The sequence below is a fragment of the Myodes glareolus genome, chromosome 13 (assembly GCF_982192425.1).
Source record: "Myodes glareolus chromosome 13, mMyoGla1.1, whole genome shotgun sequence".
Classification (NCBI taxonomy): Eukaryota; Metazoa; Chordata; class Mammalia; order Rodentia; family Cricetidae; genus Myodes; species Myodes glareolus.
The window spans coordinates 48,889,043-48,904,372 of NC_142038.1; the positions used below are offsets into that span (position 1 = coordinate 48,889,043).

Sequence of the window (15,330 nt, forward strand, 5' to 3'; positions counted from 1 at the left end):
TAACATCTCTTAAGAGAACATCTCCTTCCTTCTCCCCCAGCAGAAGCTCTTCTTTCCAAGGCTGGAAAGTTTAGAAATACCCCACCCCAAACTTGGGCACCCGGTCTGTGTTTAACTCAGCAGGGACTGAGTAGGAGGGAGCAGCTTAGGCACTATCACGACAGGACACCTGGATTCACTGTCTGACCTACATGGTAGGGGAGGCAAGCAGGGCTCAGGGGATCCAAATGACTTAAAAGCTGCGAGACTCCGGAGAATGCTGGTGGTGACATTTCTCAGGGCACCCAGGAAGGCTCTGTTGCCTCTGTCCTTAGTGCAGGGCTTCCCGGAGCTCACATTTCTGGATGTGTTATGAATTTATAAAAAGGGGCCGTCGAGGGCGCTGCTTCCCAAACTTAGTCGAGCACAGAAACCCTTCTTACTTCTATCTGCCACAGCAGTCAGTGCACTGCAGGCTTCAGACTCTGAACACGGGGCCTTTACCCCTGTCTGTGGGAGGCATCATACAAGGTGTCCAACAGGGGTCAGGATGGTGTACATGGCAAATCTGGGAAGGAAGGTGCTAGAACAGCATAGCTAAGACCACACAGAAGTTAGGAGAGGGAGGGGTGGGCAGCTGAAGAAAGTGTGCACAGCTACCCCCCCCCCAACCCTCCCATCTTTGAACTGATCATGCTGGCTGGACAAGGAAACAGTCGTGGGGTAGGGGGACGTGCTGGTCCTCGGTTCCTCCCACCCCTACCCACAGCCACGTTTCTGCTATTGAACTTGGGCTAATTTCCAGAAGCCAGGGAACAGCTATTCACAAATTCAGTAATTGGAGTCATTAGCGTTGACTCAGAAGTCATTTTTTTTTTCTAAGTCTCTCTCTTGGAGAGCTTTTAAGTCCCTTTAAATTGGTTAATGGAGAGTTTAGAGATGAGGATGGAGCCTCAGCTTTCAGTTCCCCCTGCCCATCTCCCTGGCTCTCCCCCACACACTCAAGGGCAAAAGAGAAGAGATAACCCACCATCTGTTTTATTAAACACTTGCATAATCCTACCCGACCTTTCCCAAAAAGGACTCACGCTCTCAATTCTCGGACTCCAAGACTCCAGGTGCCTAATCTCTACTGAGACCCCCACACCTGCAGGGTGACGATAATGTTTGCAAATAACACTACAGTGTGAACTGGTGGACCAGAAGTCTGGGCTGGAGTCATGATGTCAGCTTTGATCCTCATCTAAATCTGTTTTTGTTGTTGTTGTTTGTTTGTTTTTGAGATAGGGATTCCCTATGTAGCCTCCTGTACAGCTGTCCTGTAACTTGCTTTGTAGAACAGGCGGGCCTTGAACTCGCAGAGATTCCCCTGCCACTGCCTCCTAAGTGCTGGGATTAAAGGCACTCGCATGCCTGGTGGCCTGGAGACTCTAAGGTCATAGAACTGTGGGCATCACTCTGCCTTTAGGAACCTAAGCAAGGACTAAGGTCCCTGATGCAGAGAAATGGCTACACCTCAGTCTTTTAAGGCAGGAGAGCTCCTGTTACTGTCCTTGGTCTAGAATTGAGAAAATAATGTTGGAAAATCGGGTCACTGCTTCCAGGTGGCACACCTAGGACTTCACAGGCCTTCCTCTTCTTTATGGTGCTGGGGAGGTGCTGGAGGCTCCTGGGAAGGTAAGGAGCTAACCGGCCTCTTCTTTGGGATTCAAGTTGTAATATCTCTGAGAGCTCTCAGGCACAGAAATCTGAAGAAAATCCAAACAGATACATGTAAGCACTCAGGCAACCTCTCCCTTCCACATCCAAGACGAAAACAATCATGAGTCCATCAGGATGAACAAGGCGTGAATGTTGGTGACACTTGGATTTCCCAAGCTTCAGCCACTCATGAGAACACCCCCATACTTTTGTCACCTTTTGAATCTGCGTTCCATTGGACAGGATGCTTTAAGTCACTACCCTTTAGCTTTGTACATAAGTACAAGGCAATTATAGGCCAGTCTGTCCATTATAGTTGGCATTATCTATTAAATATATTACTAAAGTAAATCATTTTAATATATATGCCATGTAAAATCTTGTCAACTACCAGGGGCATGCACACATCAAGGATTGTTGGAAACTATGATAGGTCTAAGAGTAGGGAAACTGAGGCACAGGGACAGAGAAGGTTAGTTATTTGCTCAAAAACAAAAGCAAAGGTGGCAAATGGGGTCTCTGGGGCCACTGAATGAATATTTTTGGTGCTACTTGGGAGGCTACCAAGTAGAAAAAAGGACAAAGTCACCGATGACCCTTGTACCCGAGCACCACCTGGAATTGCTACTCTAGGAAGGATACTAACACCCAATTTCTGCTGCCACCCAGTCCACCCTCTTCCTAGCCAGGGCTGTATTTTATCTCACCTTAGCCGAAACCCAGCCTCACGAGACTTCTTTCCAAGGATGGTATAGCCCTGCTGGGGGCTCCATGGTTGGCTCCAAGATGGCCACTTCTGCAGAGGAGGCCAAGGTTCCCAGTGCTTGAGGCATGAGGGAGGCCTGAGGCACCTGCCAACAGGGAGTTCAGGCTGCAGAGGGAGGGGCTGGAGAAAGACTTCAGTCCTGTCATGGCCAGGTTGCTGGGCCCTGGGGCTACAGAGAGAGGACAGCCATGCTTATTCCCGCAGTTCTCCTAGCAGGATCTTTGTTTAAGACAGGGTCTCCCTACACAGTCTAGAACTCTCTATGTAGACTACACTGGTCTCAGCCTCAGAGATCCACCTGCCTCTGCCTCGAGTGTTGGTATTAAAGGCGTGCGCCACCTGCCTGACAGGGCAGGGACTTCTTAAAGGACCTGGCTCCCCTGGCATTCCTAATGGGGCCCAGCCCCAGTGATTCAGTGGGGTTCTCATAGCCCTAGAAAGGTATTTTCAGTCAGCCTCAAGACATTGGCTCTCCCAAAAACTCATGGCAGGAGCCATCATTTGCTGGTTTATTGAATACTTACTGTGCGCTAGACTATGTTATGCTTTATTTTTAAAGGCAGTGTCTTGCTATGGTACCCAAGTCAGCCTGGGAATGGATGCATCAGCATCCCAGATGTTGTGATTCCCAGCATGCACCACCAGGACCGGCTGTGCCAGTCCATTATTTTACTAAAATGTGGTGCTTACAACAAGCTAAGGGCTTAATTCTACTGTGTCTCTGATTGTCAGAGAAGAAATCAAGGCGGAAAGACATAGAGTCCCAGTTCAATGACAGCAGAGGTCAAAACACAAGTTTACCTCACTCTGAAAGTCGGGCTGCTAGCTACCACTGGGGCCACCACCCTTTGTTGTCACTGGGCACTCAGCTTGGAAGGAACCAGGCCTTGGTTTGCATTACCTGCTGCCTTTACGTTAAAGAGGGTCCTAAGCCTCTCCTGGGCGGGTTCATTCCCCATAGCTGCTGACTGCTGGTAACACTTCACAGCCTCGACCAGATTCCTCTGAACTCCAAGGCCCCTCTCGTAACAGACTCCCAAGTGGAACCTGCTCTGGGAGTCCTAAAGGAGAAGACAGACAAACTGAAGAACTGGAACGCCTAGTCAGGAGTGAGGTGCAGTCAGGCAGGGATGCTGAGCCTTCATCCATCAGCCTGCCACATTCCAAGCTCCTCAACCATGAAATGCTAGAGGCCCAGTGCTCGCCTAAGAAGTTAGGTTCCCTGCCCAGGGAGATTCCACCCCACCAGTGTGAAGGCTTCTCTTGATGAGACTGGTTAAGACTGCAGAAGAATCCGGCCCTAGATGGGAAGGATGCTGGGAGGCAAGCTTCGGCCTTCTGATAGGCCAGTGTACAGAGAGATTTCCCAAAGCCAGGTCTGCCTTCCTGACTCCCTGAGAGGACTGCAGAACAGAAACCATAGCACAAGCCATGTCTTCTTCATGCTATGCCCCTTGCCTTGCCCTGGGCTCTGCCTCCTCACTGACATGACACTCCTCTGTAAGACAAGTAGGCATTAGGAGCCTGGCGAGCATGGCTAGCCTTCCTGGCTTCCAACCTAGGTACCCCAGTTTCCTCGGCTACAGGACAGGGTTAACAGAAGCACTACTTACTTAGGCTTCGCTGTGCGGAAAGTGCTACTAGCATGACACACCCCTCCAGCTTCTCACACCGCCCAGTTCTCCTCCCTTACTAGAGAGCTCTTAGCATATTTAACCCCTTAATCAAAAAAAATTCTACAGACTCTCAACGATGGTCCCATTGCTCCTTTATGTGCCACAAGTTTCTGCTACATACTCTGTTAACACTTATTGTGACCTAAAGGCCAAAGTTGGTAAGAAATACAGTAGATCTGGAGTTGCAGGCTAGGGCAGAACATAGCAACAGTCATAAGACCTAAACCCTACTGTAATGGTCTGTCCTGTCCCTTTAAGAGAAAAGCCCCGCCCACTCCCCCCTTCTCCTGAGGCAAGCAGATCTTCCCTCTTTTTGGAAGAGGTGGCTGAGGCCTCTTCTCCTTCAGTAAATCCTACCAGCATGTGCCACCTTTCACTCTCTCTCTCCCCTTTCTTTCCATAACCCACTAAATAAACTAAACTCACTTTCTCTGTTTGGCATCTATTATGGCATCTATCCACCTCATCTGCCCCGCCAACTTGCCAAGGTCTCTCACCCACGGCCTCCCACCTGCCTGGGACCCACAGAGGCCTTGGGTGGTGGAACCTGGCTTCCCCTCGTGGCCCACTGCCGCCCCTTGGGGAACTGCACTGCTTTTATCTAAACCGTAACACCTACCCCTGCAACACCACTCAGAATAAGCCCTGAGTGATCAACCCAGTTTCTGAAAGGTTGAGAGTGTAAGGGCTGTGTCCAAACACAGTGCTCCACAGTGGGGGACATATATCCCTTCGTGCACCCCTTCTTTTAGCATGCTGGTCTAACCCTAGCAGGCCAGAAGGCCCAGGGTGTACCCGGCATATGGACAGCAGGCCCACTCCTCCGAGGAAGAAGAGTTACAGTGCAATTGCTGGCTGATGCTAGCTGTCCTCTGTCAGACTACAGGCACTGTGTGTAGCAGAGTGGCCGGGATTTAGTATTCTGATGCAACAGTGTTATCAGCCGCTGGTCAGAGAACAAAGAGAAGCAGGAGTGTCCTATGCAGGGAAATGACACTATGCACACTGCCTGCTCCAATCCAGGACTTCTGACCCTTCCAGGCATAACAGGGATCCAGCGAGCCACAGATCACCTTGGCATTTCACAGTGATAAAGAGCTCTTTACTCTGTAGACTGTCTACATGCAAAACAACTATTCTCACTTAGTGCTCCTGAGAGCCAAGTGCCCGTTCCCCTGGCATTCCTCACCAACATTCCATGGAACCAATTCCCTGTGGAACAAACTGGGCTATGCCGCTTGAATGCCAACACCCAGGTCAGACAATCAAGTATCTCCCCTCTCAAATGTGTCTGACTTCCCGAGGCCACTGCAAGGACGCGTCATGGGTACAGCTCACAGAGAGCTTGCATGCTTGTCACCTTGGTCTGATACTCCTAACAACCCTGTGAAGCGGCAGACAGTTAGAGTGGGCATTATTAGATTGGTTTAAAAGTCTGAATCAAGAAGTGATAGCTTGATACGTGGTGAGTGTGTAGCAAGCGACAGGCTGGGTGGCTGGAGGGGAGGAGCTCGGCTGTGTCACAATTCACAACATCTGAGAGCAAGTATTTCCACCTTGGCTGAGCAGTGTCCCCACCTTCAAACGCTGTACCCCAGCAGCCCTGTCCAAGGTCACACAGTGGGTCAGTGGGAGCCAGGGCTTGGCTAGCCGAAGGCTGCTGGAAAACGTATCATAAGCCCAGAGCTCAGAACCAGTTCCCAAACTCCTTTTCTTATCAGACTTGACCCCCAACATGTACGGACCAGAGATCACACACGTACCCCATTGTTAGCTGCTAGCCAAAGGTATTTCACGGCTCTCTTCTCATCCAGGTGTGGCTCCTTCGTAAAGAGCACCCCAAGGAAAGCTTGGGCCTGTCAGAGAGGAAGGAAAAGGGCATGTTAGTCACTTTCAGGCTCTGCACACCTCACTTAGAACAGACCCCATCGGTGGCACTCACCTCTCGCAAACCAGAATCTGCAGCTTGCTTCAGCATAGACACTGCCCTCTGCCGCTCAGGGTTTGACAAAGGGGCTGGACTTTGCAACAGGCACCGGGCATAGCGGTACTGAGCCAGGCTGTGGCCCTGGATGGCAGCCAGGTGGTAAAAGAGGATAGCCTGGGGCAATGGGAGAAATAATCAGTCTGTAGGTAATTGGCCTCTTTCTTTGAATGAATCTTAAAAGTCATTCAAATAAATACATAATCATTATAGGTTAGAACGGTAAATGCTGTTAAGTCAAAATTAAAAACAGAAACCCAGAGCACAAACATAAAAGCCCAAGATATCCTGCCTCATAAGGAGCATCAAGAATTCTTGTTGGTGTTCTTGACCTTTGAGAGGGAGTCTGAGATAGAGTTCCTGCAGCCTGTTACTATCCATACAGCCCACATTGGCCTCAAAAGTGGAGAAATCCTCCTGCCTCAGTGATGGAATTATAGTGTGTGCTACCCTGCTCAATTAAGATCATTCTTTATTAAAATTTTAGTGTATAGGCTTCCAAGTTTTCCCCATGGATATGTTATACACACGGCATATACTGTGTATACATTTACACATGTAAGCTTGTGTACATGTGTATACTATATATATGCTTTTGTGTGCATAGGTGTTTTGCTTGGATGTATGTCTGTGCACCACACGTGTGTTGTGCCTGTGGAGGTCAAAGAGAATGTCAGAATCCCCAGAACTAGAGTTACAGGTGGATGTGAGCCACCTCGTGGGTACTGGGAATTGAACCTGGGTCTTCTGCAAGAGCAGCTAGTCCACTCAACCGCTGAGCCCTATACATTATATATATGTATGAATATACACCTATATGGAGAAAGAGACATAACAGTATACCATGAATGTCTCTCCCTGTTGATATAGATCTGATCTATCATTAAGGTCCTGTAGACATAAAGAAGATCAAGTTGATTTTCCCCTTTCATTTCACATACAGCTCAACAAAATATTCTACATATGACACCCTTGCATACCTACCCTTCTATCTCAAAATTAACCTATTTATCTAGGTACAATCTAGGCTCTGAGAGTACAGTTGCAAAGAAAGGCAAAATACCCAGGCTCCCTGAGTTTGGAGTACACGTCTATAACTTAGGAGGGCTGACTTTGAACTATCAGTCCCTGCTGTTTACTACTTATTTTTTGAGCTCACTGGGTCTGGGGATGGGACAGTACCTTGCTGAGGTCCCGAGGGGTGCCTCTGCCGTGCTCCAGACACAAGCCCACATTGTACTGTGCTTTGCTGTAGCCGCGGTCTGCGGCTCTCTGGAAGTAAGAGAAGGCTTCTGTGTGGTGCCCTGCCTTCATGTTCTCTGTCCCTGTAGGAAACGGAGCACAAACACATTTCCCACTGTGACCTTCCACATCCTCGACCAGACACTCAGGTCGCTCATCTCTTCCCAGAATCCCCCTTTCCTTCTGTGCAGCACTTACTTCTCCAGCTGGCTCACTGGTGCCAGAGACATGGGGGTGGGGGTTGGAGGCTGGTGCCAGGGATGGGTGGCTGTGCTTGCTTATCTGGTCAATAGCCCTGGTTGCCCTTCGGGAACAACTCCTCCCCTGGGCCGTCAATCATATGCCTGAGCTCTTCCCCACCAATGCGACTTTGTCAGGAGTGTGAATCTTAATCAGGCAGAGAAGATTCTCATGAGAGAAAAGAACTCTTAAGTATTCTGACAGCTGCAACCTTGAGACACTATCAGTGCTGGTCCCTGGGTTCTCTGGAGCTGCCTTGATTCCCATCCCCCCTGGCTCGACAGGCCAAGAGATCTCCGAGATTCTTGGCTTATGTCAGCTAGAAGAGGGTTTCCATTGCACACCTGCACTGCACAGGTGATCTTGCTCAGCTAGCCTTATAGGGCAAGGAAGAGCCTCAGTAGAAGACAGCCAACGCCTGGCTGACATCAATCTCCAAAGTCAGGGCCCTTTGCTTTGCCCAGGCATTAAGGAAACAGAAAATACATAGGCAGGACTCACCTTTGCCAATTTTCATCTTTGCTCAAACTGGCTCCTGCCTGAGACCCTGGGTTCTGCCCTATCACCAGGCCTCCCATTGTTTCTACTCTAGAACCTTCAGACCACACTCGGGGCTTAAACTCTTTTTAGCGCTTTCCTAATATACCAAACCTTTGTCTATGGACACAGCTGGTACAAAAGAATAAGCCCTGTCTCCTCAATTATACTGTAAAATCCTCGAGGCAGGCAGAACAAGAACGGAGAAGTAATTTTGCATGGGATGAAAATTTTACATAAATGCAAAATATGATTATAGCTTGTGCTGCCTTTGTGCTCCGCCACAGGGCTCAGCACTTGCTGAATAAATGAATATATGAATGGGGGAATGGGCAAGAGGGTTCTGAGAAGAGCTTTGCCCTCAAAATCACAAAAAAAGCCAACCAGGAAAAAGCTGCACCCCATTCAGCAGGCAGAGTTACACTCACTTCCCTGCCTCCTGAAAATCTACTGTCCCGAGTGCATGGAGTCCTCTGTCCTTGGGAAAGAGACATGAGGGGCAGAAGACACCACCTGCTCATCAGGATTCCTCTACTCCTCTGGTCTCTGCTGCCTTAGTCATGGCTAAGCCATCATCACGTCCTGTCTAGTTCTCAGCAAGTCTTCCTGCCTGGTCTCACGTCTCCCTTCCGGCCCCCCTCAATCCATGCTGATCTGTAAATAGCCACACAGACCTTTGGAAGAGTAAGTCAGAACACATGTCCATCCTTCTTCCTGCTCCAGTGCCTTCCTGTGTCACGTAGGCAATCCCTACTCTCTTCCTAGGATCAGAAGACCTTACCTGAGCTGGCTCCTGGCTGCTTCTCTGACTTCATCCTTCTATCCTTTCTATGATGGCTAAGTTCCAGCCACAGTCACCTCTCTTTTGTCCCTTAACAAATAAACCTCAAAGCTGTCACAGCACCTCACTCTCACTTCTCTCTCTGCTGGAGATCTCTTTCTCCAAATGGGAACAAACCTGGCCTTTGTCAGCCAGGTTTAGCTCAAGGGTCTCCCTTCCAGCATATTTCTCCATGAAAAGTTGTTCCTTGCCCAAGTTAGTGAAACAACCCTTTGTTCAATTTCTTCATAACATTTATCATCTGAAATTCTTTTTTTGTTTTTTGTTTTTCGAGTCAGGGTTTCTTGGTGTAGCCCTGGCTGTCCTGGAACTTGCTCTTATAGATCAGGCTGGCTTTGAACTCAGAGATCTGCCTGTCTCCACCTCCTGAGTGCTGGGATTAAAGGCATGGGCCACTGTACCTGTCCAGTTTACTGTCTACTATCCTTCAATTCACATGTGAACACCACAAGAGTGAAGAACCACCAGATGTGCCCGAGCAGGGGCTAGCAAAGGTGAACAATCAGTAGATATGCTCTGAAGAGACCCAGCCTCTTCCTCCCCGTCCCCAACTACTAGGTCCCAACAGGTGCTGCTGGGAGTACAAGGCTCCACTTTAGATGGTTTGAGAAAGAACCAAGTCATGTGGAGTCCCCAGATTTGATAAGGGTCCTTTCCATTACGTACTTGGGGCCTGCTGCAAACCGCAGGGGCCTCTTCTTTTCTAAGCATGGCAGAGAATGCTGGGTGTCCTCTAAAATTTTCTCCTGTCTGCACAGGACAGACTACTCTGGGAAGCACATGGCCATTCGGCTGAAGACAACATCCCTCAGCCTCTTCCATAAAGATGGCCAGAAGCCAACTTTGTGGCTTATGTACCTCTATAAAGAGCAACTTCAAGGTTCGGCCCTTAAAGGGAAGCAGTGGTCCGCTAGCTTACTGTGTCTCTCCACCCAGCGGCCAAGAATATACACAGGAAAGCAGGAGCTGGAATGACTAATACCGAACTCAAGATGAGCGCTAGTTTTAAGACTGGCTGAACATACAAGAATTAGGATGGATCCCTGACCCCACTGAACCAGCATGCCGCATCTGGTCCACCTACCGAGAGAAGACAGACCTCTTTTGTTTAACCACTCTCTACTCTGACTGTATTCTCCCCAGCCCATGCCCTTTCCATTTCCTCGTCCTCCTGCCTCGAGGAGGGGAATCAGGTACCCAGGAAGTTGAAAGTGATGGCAACACTGAGCTGAAAGAGCTGCTGGACGGAAGCCACAGCCTCCTCTAGGGGCAGAGCCTTGGACTTGTCTTGTTCCTGGGGAAGAAACAGAAGGCAGCATCAGGGTAGGGTTCATCCGGATCTCCACCAGCCCCAAGAGAGGAGCAGGCACCCAGGGTACCAAACTTGAAACATACATTTGTTTCTCCAGGGGGGCAGGCCTCGGTTGCCTTTGCTTGGGATGTGAAGTCCCCGCTGACATGCAAGAAGTCAAAGTCACTGAGATCTGCAAGGGAAAGGCCGATACCCAGGCAGTCAGGGGGAGGAGAAGGATATGACTTCTCCCTTCTTTCTCTTCCAGTCTGCCCTATGTCCAGTAACTCTCGGTCACCCCAGGAAGCAAGAGGCTTCACGGGGATGACAGCTTGTATCTGGGTGCACAGTGCAGCAGAGGTCCATCCACCAGCCCCCCCTCCTGTGGGTGTTAGGTTCATCCACTCCCTCCCCACTCTTGCAGGTATTAGGTGAGGTCGCACCTTCTTCAGGGAGATTTAGAAGGCCAGTTGTCAGGGAGCTGTCTGAAGGGGAGCATTGGGTCTGAGAGGAGACTTCTTTCTGGCCCAGCCTTGGTTCCCTGAGGCCAGTGTGTGTGGGAGCTCGGTGGTCAGGCCTGGGAAGAACGTGCCTCCGAAGTGCTGGAGAGAGCCAACAAGAAGGTCAGGTTAGAAAGGGGTCAGTTCTTTGGGGGCTTGGAACACTTGCCAGTCAGTCCTCCCTGAGGCTTGGGAGGCCTGAGGATAAGGAAACTGAGGCATGGGGAAACCAAAACTGATTTTTTTAGGGACATAAGAGTAGTTAGTAAGCAATAGTTGGGGGGCTAGAATTCTTAAAATCTGACTCCAGAGCTTCAATCATGTGGCTATATGTTTTCTGCACAAAATACACAATAGTTTCAGTTATTGATAGTCACTGCAGGACTGGACTGAACTGAACTGGTAGAGGATTGGGCAGGAAGCCACACCCAGGGTCGAAAGGATCCTAGGTGTGGGGGCTTCCTCTCTGGGAGGTGATAGAAGGACACCGAGGAGCACCAGGGGCAGGCATGGCCCACACCCAGCGTGGCCTGCACTTCCCCACACTTCTCCCTCTGGCTCTAGATAGAAAAGGCAAGGAGCTGCTGATGGCTCTTTTCCTGAGGTGTGGCCAGAGATACTTCCTGGCCCAGAGAAACTCCCAACCTGCCCCAGTTGCCCCCTGAGGATGGAGAACTCACAGGAGTGTGGGTGCCACCAGGAAGAGGAGAGGAAGCAGTAGAGGGGACTGTGCCAAGAGCAGCGTTCAGCTGGCTGGGGTCCTGCTATCAGGGGTGCATGGAAGTGGATCTGCCTCGCCAGGTGCAAGGCCAGCACGGCCAGAGAGCCCTGGGAAAGAAAGCAGCACGTCAGGAACACAGCCCCACCTGTCAATCATCATCTGCCTGGAGCCTTTCCTGACTAACGGGGGCAGCTCCACGCCATGTACTTTCACAGCACTTGAGCATGTCCTTTGCGGCTCTGTAGTTCTTTTCAATCACTCACTTAGGGTCTGTCACTCCCTTTTAGTTTGTAAGCACGATAGAGGCAGGGCCCGTGGACCATGCACATTCTGGTATCCCTGGAGCCCAGGGCAGTGTGAAGTGAGAATAGGTGCCTAAAAAGTGCGTGCTGAATGCGTGTGCCAGTGAGGGACAGAATAAAAGGGTCCAGGCAGGCAAAAAGATGTTGTGGAAAGATGGAGCTTAGCCTGAAATACAGGGACAAGTCAGAGTCCCCAGCCCAGCCACAAGAGCACACATGTACAAGTGGAAGTCTGAAAAGCTGTCACAGAACAGCTGAGCCAGCTCCTATCCCAGGAGCTGCTCGTTCACCCCTATCTTCCTGTGCTGGAGACACCCCAATATTTCTTTGTTGCAACAGAAACTATGCATGACAGCAGGTTAAGACAGTGTCTGTGCCCTCATGACATTTGTATCTTTTGATAAAAGAAACAAAATTCAAACACACAGAGAAACAGATACAATAACCTAGCAACTGTGCGAAACACCAAAAAGAAAGCCAATCGGGGGCTGCAAAGAGCTGGGAAGAAAGAGTACTGGATGATGAGCAGGCTGCAGGCGGGAGGAAGACAGGGCAGCATCATCAGGAAGATAAAGCCAACGGTGTTGGTGAGAGTCTGCGTGCAGACCCCTCACATGGGCAGTGGTGACAGATCCTAGAGATGATAACAGGACCTCTGGAATCTGGGTCCAGTTCCCTGAAGGAATGTGATACTGACCTGGGGCTCAGTTCTTTGATAAAATAGAAAAATATTCCCTACTCTATGGTATCATCTGCCTCCAGTTCATAGAAACCCAGACAACCATGTCCGTGTCATGGAGACAGCCCATGTTCAGTTGATGACACCAAATTAAAGGTCTATTAAAAAAAAAAAAAAAGTGGCCGGGTGGGGGTGGTGCACGCCTTTGATTCCAGTACTCAGGAGGCACAGGCAGATGGATCTCTGTGAGTTCGAGACCAGCCTGGTCTACAGCGCAAGTTCCAAGAAAGCCAGGGCTACACAACCTCAAAAAACAAACAAACAAAACAACAACAAAAGCAAGGCTCAGAGGTGTCAAGTCACTTGCCTACAGTACAAAGCACAAAGTACCAGGTTGGGATGTGGCAGAGCTGAGAGTGATACATGCATGCGTCCATTTCATTCAGAATAGTGGATAGCTAGAATCTCTACATGGCACACTGCCTGTGGGTCAAGAGTCTGCCCCAGGAGACCTAATGGTTGTGATGCATCCCTGACCTTAGAGATCAGTTCAACAAATATTTACCGAGCAAATATTATGCATGAGGCTCTGCATTAGGCGATTCCACAAGATATACCAGGTGAAGCAACCATGCGGTGCAGCTTGAATGTCAGGCCAGCAAAACCTGGTTCTTCTACTTAAGCCATGTGACTTTAGGTATACTACTGATATTCCAAAGCCTGAGTGTCCTTGTGTATGAGATGAAGGTTAAATTTCCCTTGCAAGACTTTTGTCTTGTAAATATTGAACAAGATGATGTGTGCACAACAGTTCCTGTTGGTGAGTCATGCTATCCATCAGCTACTTATTATCCATGAAGGCAAGAATTATGTCTTCTTTGTTCTCTGCTCTGTTTCCTAGTGCTTAGCTCAAAAGTGTTAAACCAATGCCTACCGAATGGAGAAGAATAAAAGCATGGCAGAGGCTAGAGGGACGGCAAGGTTTCCAGGAACACGCTCACAGTTGCAGACCTCACCATGTGGATACGATCTTTTTTTTTTTTAAAGATTTATTTATTTATTATGTGTACAACATTCTGCTTCCATGTATGCCCACACACCAGAAGAGGGTGCCAGATCTCATTACAGATGGTTGTGAGCCATCATGTGGTTGCTGGGAATTGAACTTAGGACCTCTGGAAAAGCAGTCAGTGCTCTTAACCACTGAGCCATCTCTCCAGCCCCCTGTGGATACGATCTTGCTCTTGTTTCTACGTTAGGATGTTCTCCCATGCAAGATCATTCTCGTCTATGCTGAAGGGATAGGACAGGACAGGGCTGGGGAAGCCTTACCCATGAGATGGCATCCCGCAGAGTGTTTGGGGAGACGTGAGCAGACATCCAGTGGAAGGCATCTTTCCACCCACAGCACTTTGGGTCTCTGTTCCTCCTTGGACCACAGGAGCCTGACCTAAACGGTACAATTAGAGGCTACTAAGTGCTGTACAAAATGGGAGCAGGAGGTCATATGTGACAGAATGCCAGACTCTCACCTAACAATGCTGGGCCTAGGGAGCAGTGGGGTAGTGGAGGATGTCTGAGGCCCATCTGAACTGGTGGGCCTGGGTGTTACCCCTCGGAAGCCAGGTCTCAGCACGCGGGGAAAAGCTGTGGAAGCAAAGAGGATCAGTCACACCAACAGGGATGGGCTGAAATAAAGATGGTCTCAACAATCCTCCTCCTAGTCTGTGAGGGAGCATTACCCCAGGAACCCAGGAATCACTGACGTCTGTCTGTGCAGTGGGTTGGTTTTGTTTTTTGGTTTTGTTTTTCTGGTGCTAGGAATGGGACTCAGGACATCCAGCATTCTAGGTAAGCCCTTTACTATTGAGCCTAAGCCCCGAGCTCTTGCAGAGGTTCTTAAATCAGGGTACAGATAGAAATCTATAGTCTAGTAAGGATCCCAAGGTTCCACCACCCCATAAAGCAAGACCCCTCAGAATGGCGTATGTTTATTCTCAAAAAATTCTCACAGAGTTGCCTATGAGTGGCAACTTCTGTTCTAGAACCATAAATCTATAGACACATTCTCACTAAGCTGAGCATGTGTCTCTAAACTCCTCCTCTTTTCATAGGCTTTCTTTTATAGACTCCTCCCCTTCTAGAGCTCCATCCCGTCCCCTTGGATGTAAGCTCCACCTTCTTCCCCACTTGGCCCTACCACGTCTCAAATTCCAAGGGCTCCAGACTCCTCGACTGGAGCCTTGCCCCCTATGCTCCGCCTTCCCTGCATCTAACCCCTCCTACTGGAGCTATGGCTGTCTTCCCGCGGAGCACTGCAGTTCTGAGGCCATGGCCTGTAGAAACTCCCCTTGCAGATGACCCTTACCTCGCCCCAGGAGACCTGTCAGGCGCCACATGTCGCGGCCAGCACCATAGAGCACTCGCCGCAGCCGAGAGATCAAGGCCTAAGGACCGGACAGGGACGAGCGCGGCCGCTGCGCAGTCCCCAGCGGCCGACTCCCCGGTCGGCCAATCAGCAAGGAGCCCTACCGGAAGGATGGTGCTCTCGGGAGGAAGTGGTGGATGGGGCGGGCTTGGCAAGATGAGAGCAACAAGGACGTGATTCCGGGCCAGGGCAGCGGTGTCCTCTGTCGCCGTCGCACGAGCCGCGGAGGTGCGCGGATCCGTATGGCGGCTGCTTGGTGGACCGAAGTACCCAGGACAGGGTTTGCTCCCAGGTTCTAGCCCGGTTTTGTCTCTTTACATTTAGGCTGGGCACTTTTCCGCGTCAGAATCGAAAGGCAAAGAAAATCCTTGCCAGCGTCCGGGCAAGAATTCCTGCACAGCCCAGTTATCAGTTGCTAAAGGCCTCTCCCTCCCCCACCCCCA

At 49.9% G+C, this 15,330-nt stretch overlaps 1 protein-coding gene across 2 annotated transcripts; it reads right to left on the reverse strand.

Annotated features, from left to right (window-relative positions):
• Nucleotides 1–1,001: 1,001 nt before the first annotated feature.
• On the reverse strand, nt 1,002–14,982 carry Dele1 (DAP3 binding cell death enhancer 1). Of its 2 annotated transcripts, none has more exons than XM_048418945.3 (13): nt 14,828–14,982; nt 13,992–14,106; nt 13,792–13,909; nt 11,438–11,585; nt 10,701–10,859; nt 10,362–10,450; nt 10,164–10,260; nt 7,289–7,431; nt 6,065–6,223; nt 5,886–5,978; nt 3,348–3,507; nt 2,388–2,531; nt 1,002–1,727 (listed from the first exon to the last, which is right to left on the reverse strand). In XM_048418945.3, exons 1-12 carry the CDS (start codon nt 14,856–14,858, stop codon nt 2,389–2,391), a joined length of 1,455 nt encoding a protein of 484 aa, XP_048274902.3. In that variant the 5' UTR covers nt 14,859–14,982; the 3' UTR covers nt 1,002–1,727; nt 2,388. The 2 variants fall into 2 exon arrangements, with proteins under 2 accessions (XP_048274902.3, XP_048274901.3); XM_048418944.3 differs by having other exon boundaries at nt 2,388–2,615.
• Between the last annotated feature and the right edge of the window lie 348 nt (nt 14,983–15,330).